The sequence below is a fragment of the Salmo salar genome, chromosome ssa17 (genome assembly GCF_905237065.1).
Source record: "Salmo salar chromosome ssa17, Ssal_v3.1, whole genome shotgun sequence".
Lineage (NCBI taxonomy): Eukaryota > Metazoa > Chordata > Actinopteri > Salmoniformes > Salmonidae > Salmo > Salmo salar.
The window spans coordinates 5,516,210-5,531,645 of NC_059458.1; the positions used below are offsets into that span (position 1 = coordinate 5,516,210).

General features: G+C 40.7%; 1 protein-coding gene across 1 annotated transcript; it reads left to right on the plus strand.

The window, feature by feature from the left end:
• Positions 1-383: 383 nt before the first annotated feature.
• Positions 384-2,439, plus strand: LOC106575069 (cytochrome c). Its single transcript, XM_014151222.2, has 2 exons — positions 384-552; positions 2,190-2,439. Exons 1-2 carry the CDS (start codon positions 384-386, stop codon positions 2,333-2,335), a joined length of 315 nt encoding a protein of 104 aa, XP_014006697.1. The 3' UTR covers positions 2,336-2,439.
• The last annotated feature ends 12,997 nt before the right edge of the window (positions 2,440-15,436 follow it).

A 15,436-nucleotide genomic window follows, 5' to 3' on the forward strand; every position in this document is an offset into this window, starting at 1 on the left:
TGTTTTAACTATAAATTACGTATTGGTTCGCTAAATCGACTGATTGTTGTAGCTACGGGCCCGCGATGTCGGCTACAATGCTCCGTTGATGTTTACCTAGTTAGCTAACTTTAGCTGGCTGAGCTAGCTCAGGGCAGTGTGGCTAATTTGGCCCGTGAAGTTATATTTTTCTGAGCAAAAAGTTGCTGATTTGGTAGCTAGATCACGTCATCGCAAATTACCTTTCGATGATAGAATCACCTTCATCGGGGAGGTGGCCCAGTTGCTTGCTGTTAGTCAACTGAATATTGCCCAGACTAATCCAGACCAAGTCCTGGATAACGTTAGGTGATAAACCAGAGTGTAGCTAACCTAACGTGTTCTGTATCTTCCACTAGGTTACTATGGGTGACATTGCAAAGGGAAAGAAGGCCTTTGTTCAGAAATGCGCCCAGTGCCACACTGTCGAAGACGGTGGGAAGCACAAAGTGGGTCCAAACCTTTGGGGTCTGTTCGGACGTAAGACTGGTCAGGCTGAGGGCTACTCCTACACGGACGCCAACAAGAGCAAAGGTAGGCCTTTTCACCTGTCCTCCTAGTTAGTGGGAAATGGCTGGAAGGGATCCAGATTGTCAAATTAACCACATTTTCCGAACTTGCTGCATAAATTCTCCTAATCTGCTACGAAAGTCAAATTGTCTTGATTCGGAGTAGCGACAGGGCTAGAAAATGGTATATCCTACACAACAGTTGAGGAACAATGGGGAAAGTAATTCGGCTTTGAAAGTTGATCATCTTGTAACCCCAATTTTGAGAAAATGGCCCATTGAATGTTTTGGTACCCCTACTAGAGAGCTCTTCATTGTCTACACCCATTCTTCATTGTCTACACCCATTCTTCATTGTCTACATCCATTCAGCATTGTCTACACCCTTTCAGCATTGTTTACGCCCTCTTAAACCTTAGCCCCACCCATCTCTTTAAGGATTTACATATGAGGCCATGTGCTAAACGGAGTGAGTATGTTAATAGAATGCTAAACATCCAAAGATTCCAAGACTAAAGACTTGTTTATACTACGTCTATTGTCATGTCTGTAGACAGTTGTTGCAGTGACATCATGAACATTCTATTGTCATCTGAGATCAAACTTGTCGTTATGAAAAAGTATAAACCTAAAAATGACAGGCTGCATGACATCAGCAGCCTGGTGGTCCAACATAGCAGAACTGGTATATTTTAACACCAATGAACCCATCCATTTAAAAAATGAATTTAGTATATCTCAATCTAGCAAACGAGGCAACTAAAAGCAACTTTCTAAACAATGTTTTGGTTCATTTCTAGCTTGTTAGTTAGTTAGCTAGCTAGCTAACGTTGAGTTAACTGGGTAGCCAGTTCAATTAATGACCATATCATAGCTGACTGATTTAACTTTAGCACATTTAAAAAAATTATTACAGGTAAATAAACTCAAAACAAGATCATTATTTACAAGTTAATGGCAAGCTTATTAAAGAAAATTGCTTACGTTTGTGAGTGTGACGGAATAAAAAAAGGGCATTCTACCTGGTAAACACACACAAAAATCTAAGTTTATTTGTCACATGCACAGGCTACAGAAGGTGTAAACGGTATAATGAAATGGTTACTTGCATAGTGGAGTCTTTTGTTTAGACATGTAGCTAGCTAGCTAAACCATTCACCATAATACCAACTCATGTTACTACCTCATCTCTCGGGATTTCCAGCCCATCCATTATCTCAGCAAATTATGCCTAGCGGGAAGGTTCCTGACTTTTTCCGTGGCTAAACCAACTAGGCTCATAATTTAATTTGTATTTACAGGTGGCATACAAGATTGTTATTAATGCAAATTAAAGTTCACATGTTCCAGAAGGCATTTCTGCCACCAAAAAGGCTTTTTTGGTAAAGAATAAATATTTAAGTTCAAATTACTCTCCTGTGAAGTAGTGATGTGTGACATACGCCTAGTTTGCTGACAAAAGTCACAATTTGACAAAAGCTGGATCCCTTCTAGCCATGAACTAGTTAGTGCTGCCTGAGTCAATTTACATTTCTAGTCAAGTGAGGAAATGTATAGCTGTCCCCAAACCTGCATGAATAAAATGTCAGATAATTAACTGAATATAGTCTTGATGTACAGAGTTCCTTGCCTTAGCTAAGGGATTGTATTATTCTCTTGTAGGCATTACTTGGGGTGAAGCCACCCTGATGGCGTACTTGGAAAACCCTAAGAAATACATTCCAGGAACAAAGATGATCTTTGCTGGCATCAAGAAGAAGGGCGAGCGCCAAGACCTTGTTGCATATTTGAAGTCTGCGACATCGTAAAACATTGTATTTGAAGATAAATATTTAAGTTAAATGTGTTTTTAGTCTGAGTTTGTTGTCCCTTTTTGATCTGTACTTCAATGACACAAAATCACTATTTAATGGCCAGGACTCATCAATCTTTGTGTTGTCATGGCATCCGTCCTATGCCAGACCCATCTTACTTGTGAACAGAATCCAATATCACTTGATTTAATGCTGAGATATCAGTCATGGTTGAGCAGCTGGTGGTTACTGAAGGCCCCTGGTTTCTCTCCCTCCTGAAGGAATGACAATATATTCCCTGGTTTCACAGGAGCTGTTGAAAGTTAAGTTATTTCACTTTAATGAAAGTTATAAGTATTCCAGAAGGCTGTTGGCAATTGTGAAGTGGCTATATGCGCTATGGTTATGTACCTGAAGGAATTGATCAATAAAGTGCTGACATTTGAGCATGCAATGCTTATTTTTTGTCTTTGTGTGGATTTTTGTCTTTGCATAAATAACATAGGATTGATATTCAACAAGGAAATAGGTTTAGGTACATTGAGAGGTCTTTTAATTATAATAGGATATGTCATTAAACCTCAAAGTTCCAGAATGATTTGAAAATGGCAGCCATATTGGTCAGGGAGAAATCCAAACCAGTCTAATTGGAATGAATGGCAGAGGTATAATCCTGATTATACTTTCAGCAGGAAAATATGACATATCAACAATTGTGTAATAGAATTCATATAAATAGTTTATATTGGTTTTATACCAATGTTCTGTATAAATAGCCTCTAAAATGTATGTAAACAGACCATAAATGTTTTTTCTTGGCGAAATTATTATGATACAATATCAGTACTTGTTGCATTTACAGCTTGTCTAAGTCCTATCAACTGATTTCAGCCGGTATATGGCTGCATTGTTTAAATGGAATATAGACAGAAAATTGTGATCAGATTCAGTGGCAGATTTAAGTGCTAGCCCTGAGTTTTCATGGAGCAATCAATTGCTTGGGATTAAAGACACTGAACAAAAATATAAATGCAACATGCAAAAATGTCAAAGATTTTACTGTGTTACAGTTCATATAAGGAAATCAGTGAATTTAAATACATTCATTAGGACCTAATCTATTGATTTCACATGACTGGGCAGGGGTGCAGCCATAGGTGGGCCTGGGAGGGCATAGGCCCACCAACTTGTCAGCCAGCCAATCAGAATGAGCTTTTCTCCACAAAAGGGCTTTATTACTGACAGAAAGATTCCTCCCCCCCAGATGATCCCCGCAGGTGAAGAAGCTGGATGTGTAGGTCCTGGGCTGGCGTGGTTACACGTGGTCTGCGGTTGTGAGGCAGGTTGGATGTATTGTCAAATTCTCTAAAACAACGTTGGAGACAGCTTATGGTTGCGAAATGAACATTACAGTTTCTGTCAACTGCTCTGGTGGACATTCCTGCAGTCAGCATGGCAATTGTGCGCTCCCTCAACTTGAGACATCTGTGGTGTTGTGTGACAAACCTGCACATTTTAAAATGGCCTTTTATTGTCCCCGGCACAAGGTGTAATGATCATGCTGTTTAATCAGTTTCTTGATATGACACACCTGTCAGGTGGATGGATTATCTTGGCAAAGGAGAAATGCTCTCTAACAGGGATGCAATCAAAATTGTGCACAAAATTTGAGAGAAATAAGCTTTGTGCGTCTGGAACGTTTCAGGGATTTTTTTATTTTAGCTCATGAAACATTTGCGTTTACATTTTTGCTCAGTGTATTATATATATCTATATATTATACTTCTAGTACCTGAGGTCTGTTCCTGGAAACACAAGATAAGCAAGATAATCCTTAATCAAAGGTACTCTATATCAGTGTTTCCCAACCCTGGTCCTCGAGTACCCCCAATAGTATACATTTTCTTTGTAGCCCTGGACAAACACACCTCATTTAACTAATTGAGCATTTGATGATTAGTTTACAGTTTGAATCAGGTGTGCTTGTCCAGGGATGCAATGAAAATGTGTACTGTTGGGGGTACTCGAGGACCAGGGTTGGGAAACACTGCTCAATATAATGACGAGATGGTGTTGTCTCCGTCCTAACAATGGGAGTTATTGGAGTTCTCATTTGGTCAAAAGTTTGTCCTCCGTCCTCTCCTCCGTAACCCAGAAACCAATGAGTGTGTCAGTTTGTTAGTAGGCAAGCGGCAGACAGTCCTCCCCTCCTCAATAGCATCCTGTTGGCAAGGAAACACAAGTGCATCCTTGTGTTTCCTGCCTACCACACCCCCTTTGAATCTGCTGTCGTATTGTTAGAGGGGAAAAGCATGCACACATTTAAAAATGATATGCTACTTATCTTTTTAGCTCAAAATGTCTTGCACAACTACCTGCATTTGTTTTATCACTTTATACATTCAATTTTGGATTCCACCCTGTAAACATAATTTGCCTGATGATGCGCGATTGGAAAATTCATTTCAAATTTCATACAAGACCATTTTTGTCCATGCTGCCTCTCCTCGATTACCTTTGACCTGTTTCAAAAGGAGGCCAGAGAGGATGGAGGAGAGAGGACGCAGAAGTTGAGGAAATCTTATTGAGAAAAGGCCATAGTCGCAGGAGGAGGCGAGATCAGATGGAAACATTCTAGCCGATGAGAGCGCAGATACGAGTGTGAACAACAGACACAAACAACTCCGATTATAAAATCTATTTGATCAAATAAGACTTGCTTAGCAAATTAGCAATTACATTTTTTTTTACAAAATCCCTCACACTCTCACAGACCCCAATACAAAAAAAATCCACTCTTGGGGCTCTATTTAGTCTGTATCACTAAGGCGTTGCGAGAGAGAAATGTAAAGGTAATTTCCGATTGAGCTGACATATGCAGCATCTATTGTGAATGCAGCCCTAATTTCAATCATGCTCTAACGTGGACTTCAGCGATACGGATTGAATAGAGCCCTTGGTCTGCTTTTCGCTATATTCTTGAGTGGATAGTTTTTGACGGGAGTGGAGCCTCGCTTGGCCTCTTCTTCGCTGCCTTAATTTATGTTTTATGGTCTTTTGCCACAAATGCATTTCTTACAAGGGGTTGGGCAATGATTAACCACCAATCAGGAAGTAAAAGTTTAGAGTCTAAATTACCACTGTTAAATTAGCCTGATTGTCAGTCTTAATGTAATTTGTGTTCAAAGATCAGACCCGGTTTTGTCCTCATATGACCTCAGCAAAAGACTTCAGTTCAGAATGGTGCACTGGACTGCAGCTTGATTTCACACAATCTTCATGAACTCAATGTAGATTATCGATAGACTAGTTTATAGAATTAAATATGAAGCTAATGTCAAAGTAATGCAAACTAGCGACAATGGACATACTTATAAAAATAAACTGGGTGAGTAATAATAGTGTAACGACCCTGGTTCAACAGTAATAATATGTGAAAAGATGTGCACGCTCAAGGACAAATATGGTTCTTGTGCGCCTCCGAAGTGGGAAAAAAGTGGGTTGTGCAAGAAGTCTTCTAATCAGACGGTGCGTGCTCATATGCATAAACTAAGTAAAATGATCTTTCAAATTCAATATAAGCAGCATTCTTTGCATGAAAGATACTATACATAGCTCTTGTGAAGAATGTTGCCCCCTACCGTCAACCAATAGTTGTATTTATTATGGATCCCTGTTAGCTCCTGCCAAGGCAGCAGCTACTCTTCTTGGGGTCCGTCAAAATTAAGGCAGTTATACAATTTTAAAAACATCACAATACATTCATTACCGATTTCACAACACACTAAGTGTGTTCCCTCAGTGTGTGCCCTCAGGCCCCTACTCCACTACCACATACTACCAGCTGTACACAGCCCATCTGTAAATAGCCCATCCAACCAACTACCTACCTCATCCCCATATTTGTTTTTGTTTTTCTGCTCTTTTGCACACCAGTATATCTACTTGCACATCCTCATCTGCACATATATCACTCCAGTGTAAATTGCTCAATTGTAATTAATTCGCCACTATTGGCCTATTTATTTATTATTTTTCTATTGTTTTATTGACTGTACGTTTGTTTATCCGATGTGTAACTCTGTTGTTTTTGTCACACTGCTTTGCTTTATCTTGGCCAGGTCGCAGTTGTAAATGAGAACTTGTTCTCAACTGGCCTACCTGGTTAAATAAAGGTGAAATAAAAAAAATATCTACGACCAATCATGTTAATGTGGAGCTATGCGGGAGCACTCCGCATTGTTACAAAATGTAGGAGGCACACGGCATCGCCGTACAGTGCTCGATTTGGCTTCGCAATTCGCAATTGCGTTACACTCTCCGTACTGCGCCTCTGGCCGCATTTTTGGATCAAGCATAAATCGGTTTAAATCGGCTATTAGGTGGCAGAGGGTTAGACGAGGGCGGCATTTTCTGACCAAAACTGACCAAGATGCACCTCCAAAAACACCTCACATAATTCTGCCCCAAAACAATGAAAACATATCTCACCTAGTGGCATAAGGGCCATTAAGGTGAGGCCTAACAAAGTTGATTTACTGTTAGAAGGATGCCCTGCTTCCAGTGGCGACCTGTCATTCAGGGCGGGTGGGGCAGAGCCCCATATTTCTAACATTATTATATTTTCTTGGGGCTTGCCTGTTTTGCATGTTATTTTGGCATTAATACGTGTCACATATCAGTTTGCAAACAATGTAAAAATAATATAACATTGAGTTAACGAAGCCACATACAAACATGGTCTCTTTTTTGTTTTATTGAGTAAGGCAGCTCCAAAATGCAGGTATTTCAACCTACCTCAGTGCTTTCTGTGGTGGTGGGGCAAGCCAGCAGAAAATACGGAGAGTTGGGGCTCTTTTCCAAGTTTAAAATGATAAACATTCAACATTGGCCATGCTGTCAACGAAGCATGATTTGTGCCGCACACAAAACAACTGTTAACTCGGAACTATGAAAACTTCATAGACAACTGGGAAATCGGGAATAAACGAGCTCCGACTGGGAAAATACGTTTTGAACGGTCATCCAACTTGGAATTGTAAATCCGAATTGTAAAGCACCATAAATCCAGAGAATGCAGACTTTGATGACAAAATTTGCCCATGAAGGACCGCTGTGCCACCTTTCTGTTCAAGTGAGCACAGCACAACAAGGATTCCAAAAATGTATTGTATGCTGCTGCATAATTGATGTAATATGCCATGGTGATATGTATATTGTAGGTAAGAAAGTAATACTAAGTGTATGTTGTGTGCCTCACCCTAATAATTTGGTCTATTTACCCCTCTTAATTTTGCCAACTGTTCTGACTGTTCTACTGTAGCCCATAACCTGTTTTAGAGAAATGTAATCATCGAATATTGTAACAGCTTTCATTTTCTGCTTAGAACTGTATTTATGCTATAGTTCTGACCTGGTCTACAGTCGTGGCCAAAAGTTTTGAGAATGACACAAATATACATTTTCACAAAGTCTGCTGCCTCAGTTTGTATGATAGCAATTTGCATATACTCCAGAATGTTATGAAGAGTGATCAGATGAATTGCAATTAATCGCAAAGTCCCTCTTTGCCATGCAAAAAACATTTCCACTGCATTTCAGCCCTGTCACAAAAGGACCAGCTGACATCATGTCAGGGATTCTCTTGTTAACTTTTTAAGGTATAGGGGGCAGTATTTTCATTTTCGGATGGAAAGCGTGCCCAGAGTAAACTGCCTAATACTCGGGCCCAGAGTCAAATATTTGCATATTATTAGTAGATGTGGATAGAAAACACTCTGAAGTTTCTAAAACTGTTTGAATGATGTCTCTGAGTATAACATAACTCATATGGCAGGCAAAAACCTGAGAAAAATCCAACCAGGAAATGGGAAATCTGAGAATTGTAGTTCTTCTTTTGAATCCCTATCGAAACTACAGTGTCTGTGGGGTCATGTTGCACTTCCTAAGGCTTCCATTGGCTCTCAACAGCCTTTAGAAACTTGTTTCATGCGTCTCCTGTTACTGGGCAGAGAATAGGAGCTCAGTCAATGAGTGGACTGCCTGGGACCAGTGAGTTGTTTACTGCGCCAGCACGTTTGGCGCGCCGCTCCTTCTTTTTCCTCTGTAATGAATACGCTATTGTCCGGTTGGAATCTTATCGACGTTTTATGTTAAAAATACCCTAAGGATTGATTGTAAACAACGTTTGACATGTTTCTACGAACGGTTTTTGACTTTTCGTGTCTGAATTTATGCTCACGCGTTATGCCTTTGGATAGTGATCTGAACGCACGAACAATACGGAGGTATTTGGACATAAATATGGAGTATTTCGAACAAAAATAACATTTATTGTGGAAGTAGGAGTCCTGGGAGTGCATTCCGATGAAGATCAGCAAAGGTAAGAGAATATTTATAATACTAATTCTGAGTTTAGTTGCCCTCAGAACTTGGAGGGTATCTGTATAGCTTGCTTTGATGGTTGAGCTATGTACTCAGAATATTGAAAAATGTGCTTTCTCCGTAAAGCTATTTTAAAATCTGACACAGCGGTTGCATTAACGAGAAGTATATCTATAATTCTTTCAATAACTGTTGTAAATTTTATCAACGTTTATGATGAGTATTTTTGTAAATTGATGTGCTCATTCACCAGAAGTTTTGGTGGGAATACATATTCTGAACATCACGCGCCAATGTAAAATGGGGTTTTTGGATATAAATATGAACTTTATCAAGCAAAACATACATGTATTGTGTAACATGAAGTCCTATGAGTGCCATCTGATGAAGATCATCATAGGTTAGTGAATATTTTAGCTGTATTTTTGGGTTTTGTGATGCATGTCCTTGCTTGGAAAATGGCTGTGTGGTTTTTCTTGTGAAGTTTATGTCCTAACATAATCAAATTTTATGCTTTCACCGTAAAGCCTTTTTGGAATCGGACAATGTGGTTAGATTAACCTGTTATGGCTAGGGGGCAGTATTTTCACGGCTGGATAAAAAACGTACCCAATTTAATCTGATTATTACTCCTGCCCAGAAACTAGAATATGCATATAATTATTAGCTTTGGATAGAAAACACTCCAAAGTTTCTATAACTGTTTGAATGGTGTCTGTGAGTATAACAGAACTCATTTGGCAGGCCAAAACCTGAGAAGATTCTGTACAGGAAGTACCCTGTCTGACCATTTCTTCCCCTTCTTGATTATCTCTATCCATTACAAAGGATCTCTGCTGTTACGTGACACTTCCTACGGCTTCCATGGGCGCTCAGAGCCCGGGAAAAAGCTGAATGACGTAATTCAAATCCCTGGCTGAAACACACGAGCACGTTTGCTAAGTGGTCTATCAGAGGACAAAGGGCTTAGGCTCGTGCACTGGCCGCCCCCGTCTTTCTGTTTTTCCCTCTATTTACCGAAACGCAGATTCCCAGTCGGAATATTATCTCTTTTTTACGAGATAAATTGCATAAAAATTGATTTTAAACAGCGGTTGACATGCTTCCAAGTACGGTAATGGAACGAAATGCGCCATGCGCGCGACCCTGATTTACCATTTCGGATAGTGTCTAGAACTCACGAACAAAACGGCGCTATTTGGATATAACGATGGATTATTTGGGACCAAACCAACATTTGTTATTGAAGTAGAAGTCCTGGGAGTGCATTCTGACGAAGACAGCAAAGGTAATAACATTTTTGTTATAGTAAATCTGATTTTGGTGAAGGCTAAACTTGCCGGGTGTCTAAATAGCTAGCCCGTGATGGCTGGGCTATGTACTTAGAATATTGCAAAATGTGCTTTCACCAAAAAGCTATTTTAAAATCGGACATATCGAGTGCATAGAGGAGTTCTGTATCTATAATTCTTAAAATAATTGTTATGCTTTTTGTGAACGTTTATCGTGAGTAATTTAGTAAATTGTTAGTAAATTCCCCGGAAGTTTGCGGGGGGTATGCTAGTTCTGAACGTCACATGCTAATGTAAAAAGCTGTTTTTTGATATAAATATGAACTTGATTGAACAAAACATGCATGTATTGTATAACATAATGTCCTAGGTGTGTCATCTGATGAAGATCATCAAAGGTTAGTGCTGCATTTAGCTGTGTTCTGGGTTTTTGTGACATTATATGCTAGCTTGAAAAATGGGTGTCTGATTATTTCTGGCTGGGTACTCTGCTGACATAATCTAATGTTTTGCTTTCGCTGTAAAGCCTTTTTGAAATCGGACAGTGTGGTTAGATTAACGAGAGTCTTGTCTTTAAAATGCTGTAAAATAGTCATATGTTTGAAAAATGGAAGTTTTCGGATTTTAGAAGAATTTGTATTTCACGCCACGCCCATCATTGGATATTGGAGCAGGTGTTCCGCTAGCGGAACATGAGAAGTTTATCTTTAAAATGGTGTAAAATTGTTGATTGTTTGAGAAAATGAAATTATGAGATTTATGCTGTTTTGTATTTCGTGCCATGCTATTTCACTGGCTGTTGAATAGTGTGTAGCGTCCCACCTAGCCCATAGAAGTTAACACAGGTGTGAGTGTTGATGAGGACAAGGCTGGAGATCACTCTGTCATGCTGATTGAGTTCTAATAACAGACTGGAAACTTCAAAGGAGGGTGGTGCTTGGAATCATTGTTCTTCCTCTGTCAACCATGGTTACCTGCAAGGAAACATATGCCATCATCATTGCTTTGCACAAAAAGGGCTTCACAGGCAAGGATATTGCTGCCAGTAAGACTGCACCTAAATCAACCATTTATCGGATCATCAAGAACTTCATGGAGAGCGGTTCAATTGTTGTGAAGAAGGCTTCAGGGCGCCCAAGAAAGTCCAGCAAGCGCCAGGACCGTCTCCTAAAGTTGATTCAGCTGTGGGATCGGGGCACCACCAGTACAGAGTTTGCTCAGGAATGGCAGCAGGCAGGTGTGAGTGCATCTGCACGCACAGTGAGGCGAAGACTTTTGGAGGATGGCCTGGTGTCAAGAAGGGCAGCAAAGAAGCCACTTTTCTCCAGGAAAAACATCAGGGACAGACTGATATTCTGCAAAAGGTACAGGGATTGGACTGCTGAGGACTGGGGTAAAGGAATTTTCTCTGATGAATCCCCTTTCCGATTGTTTGGGGCATCCGGAAAAAAGCTTGTCCGGAGAAGACAAGGTGAGCGCTACCATCAGTCCTGTCTCATGCCAACAAGTAAAGCATCCTTAGACCATTCATGTGTGGGGTTGCTTCTCAGCCAAGGGAGTGGGCTCACTCACAATTTTGCCTAAGAACACAGCCATGAATAAAGAATGGTACCAACACATCCTCCGAGAGCAACTTCTCCCAACCATCCAGGAACAGTTTGGTGATGAACAATTCCTTTTCCAGCATGATGGAGCACCTTGCCATAAGGCAAAAGTGATAACTCAGTGGCTCAGGGAACAAAACAACGATATTTTGGGTCCATGGCCAGGAAACTCCCCAGACCTTAATCACAATAAGAACTTGTGGTCAATCCTCAAGAGGCGGGTGGACAAACAAAAACCCACAAATTCTGACAAACTCCAAGCATTTATTATGCAATAATGGGCTGCCATCAGTCAGGATGTGGCCCAGAAGTTAATTGCTAGCATGCCAGGGCAGATTGCAGAGGTCTTGAAAAAAGAAGGGTCAACACTGCAAATATTGATTCTTTGCATCAACTTCATGTAATTGTCAATAAAAGCCTTTGACACTTATGAAATGCTTGAAATTATACTTCAGTATTCCATAGTAACATCTGACAAAAATATCTAGACACTGAAGCAGCAAACTTTGTGGAAATTCATATTTGTGTCATTCTCAAAACTTTTGGCCACGACTGTACAGGGAGAGCACTATAAGAATGGCCCATGTTCTGAATTATTTTGCTGTACATTTGAAAAGTGCTAAACAAATAGTTATATTGACTAACGTTACGTCCGTCCTAGCTCGCTCATTAATGTCTTAATCGAAATAACAGATTGCCTCCTATCCATTTGTCGTCCCCTTATACCATAGTTTGTACATCTCAATTGTCATTAGAAACCACATTTGTTTAAGCAGTCAGCCATATTAGAGAAAAAAAATTGAAGTCAGTAAATGAGGCTGAATAAAATGTTTCGCTGCCAGACAAGGCTCTGCTGATAGCCAGGTGTAGCAGTGGTAAGATGTTGGGACTGCTGTTGGGACAGCTTTATGTAGGTCCTAACAGTTTGTGGGCACCATTTGTCACCGTTATAGTGCAATTCATGTATTGTGTTGTGTAGTGGCTTTGCTTGGCATGCATCCCACTTTTTTATTTTTTGTTGCCCCACTAAGATTTACATGCTAAAATCACCACTGCCTGCTTCACATTTTAAAAATAACATTATTTTGGATGAAACAAATGATACACTTCGCCATTGTAGTATTTGGGATTCTGTTCAATTGCGATGAATCGAGTAATGTGAATCATTTGTAAATCATGAACAGTAAATTTTAGGAAAAAACTAGTTTTGTAGATACTTAAAGTTGATTTGGGCATTCAATTTATGGGACATTGCATCTCAATATATGCTAGTTAGCCTGAAAACTAAACACTTCCAAGTTAATGGCTAAACTAGAAAAGGTACATTTCCTGAAGAAAATGTTGCTTCAGCTGTCAAAAACATTTTTATGGTAGAATTCAAGATGAAAAGAAGTTGAAGCAGTTCGTCATAGTAAGAATCGGTCTGATTACTTCAGTAGACTGCTATATATTTCAGCTAACACATCAATTATTAGAAATAGCAGAACTATGCCTCTGAAAAATGAACTGTGCCTAAAAGCTTTTAATGGCATTATCCTACTCAATTTAGTTAACTTCTCTAGGGTAGGGGGCAGTATTTTGACGTCCGGATGAAGAAGGTGCCCAAGGTAAACTGCCTGCTACTCAGTCCCAGAAGCTAAGATATGCATATTATTAGTAGATTTGGATAAATTTCTAAAACTGTTTGAATGATGTCTGTGAGTATAACAGAACTCATATGGCAGGCAAACACCTGAGAAAAAATCCAACCAGGAAGTGTGGAAATCTGAGGTTTGTAGTTTTTCAAGTGATTCCCTATCCAGTATACAGTGTCAATGGGGTCATTTTGCACTTCCTAAGGCTTCCACTAGATCAAATCAAATCAAATGTATTTATATAGCCCTTCGTACATCAGCTGATATCTCAAAGTGCTGTACAGAAACCCAGCCTAAAACCCCAAACAGCAAGCAATGCATGTGAAAGAAGCACGGTGGCTAGGAAAAACTCCCTAGGAAAAACTCCCTAGAAAGGCCAAAACCTAGGAAGAAACCTAGAGAGGAACCAGGCTGTGCCGGGTGGATATTATAACAGAACATGGTCAAGATGTTAAAATGTTCATAAATGACCAGCATGGTCAAATAATAATAATCATAGTAGTTGTCGAGGGTGCAACAAGTCAGCAACTCAAGAGTAAGTGTCAGTTGGCTTTTTCATAGCCGATCTTTGAGAGTATCTCTACCGCTCCTGCTGTCTCTAGAGAGTTGAGAACAGCAGGTCGGGGACAGGTAGCACGTCCGGTGAACAGGTCAGGGTTCCGTAGCTGCAGGCAGAACAGTTGAAACTGGAGCAGCAGCATGGCCAGGTGGACTGGGGACAGCAAGGAGTCATCATGCCAGGTAGTCCTGATTCATGGTCCTAGGGCTCAGGTCCTCCGAGAGAAAGAAAGAAAGAGAGAAAGAGAGAATTAGAGAGAGCATATTTAAATTCACACAGGACACCGGATAAGACAAGAGAAATACTCCAGATGTAACAGACTGACCCTAGCCCCCCCGACACATAAACTACTGCAGCATAAATACTGGAGGCTGAGACAGGAGGGATCAGAAGACACTGTGGCCCCATCCGATGATACCCCCCGGACAGGGCCAAACAGGCAGGATATAACCCCACCCACTTTGCCAAAGCACAGCCCCCACACCACTAGAGGGATGTCTCCAACCACCAACTTACCGTCCTAAGACAAGTCCGAGTATAGCCCACAAAGATCTCCGCCACGGCACAACCCAAGGGGGGGGCGCCAACCCAGACAGGAAGACCACGTCAGTGACTCAACCCACTCAAGTGACGCACCCCTCCCATGGACGGCAAGGAAGAACACCAGTAAGCCAGTGACTCAGCCCTGTAATAGGGTTAGAGGCAGAGAATCCCAGTGGAGAGAGGGGAACCGGCAAGGCAGAGACAGCAAGGGCGGTTCGTTGCTCCAGCCTTTCCGTTCACCTTCACACTCCTGGGCCAGACTATACTTAATCATAGGACCTACTGAAGAGATAAGTCTTCAGTAAAGACTTAAAGGTTGAGACTGAGTCTGCGTCTCTCACATGGGTAGGCAGACCATTCCATAAAAATGGAGCTCTATAGGAGAAAGCCCTACCTCCAGCCGTTTGCTTAGAAATTCTAGGGACAATTAGGAGGCCTGCGTCTTGTGACCGTAGCGTACGTGTAGGTATGTACGGCAGGACCAAATCGGAAAGATAGGTAGGAGCAAGCCCATGTAATGCTTTGTAGGTTAGCAGTAAAACCTTGAAATCAGCCCTTGCCTTAACAGGAAGCCAGTGTAGGGAGGCTAGCACTGGAGTAATATGATCAAATTTTTTGGTTCTAGTCATGATTCTAGCAGCCGTATTTAGCACTAACTGAAGTTTGTTTAGTGCTTTATCCGGGTAGCCGGAAAGTAGAGCATTGCAGTAGTCCAGCCTAGAAGTAACAAAAGCATGGATACATTTTTCTGCATAATTTTTGGACAGAAAGTTTCTGATTTTTGCAATGTTACGTAGATGGAAAAAAGCTGTCCTTGAAAAAGTCTTGATATGTTCTTCAAAAGAGAGATCAGGGTCCAGAGTAACGCCGAGGTCCTTCACAGTTTTATTTGAGACGACTGTACAACCATCCAGATTAATTGTCAGATTCAACAGAAGATCTCTTTGTTTCTTGGGACCTAGAACAAGCATCTCTGTTTTGTCCGAGTTTAAAAGTAGAAAGTTTGCAGCCATCCACTTCTTTATGTCTGAAACACAGGCTTCTAGCGAGGGCAATTTTGGGGCTTCACCATGTTTCATTGAAATGTACAGCTGTGTGTC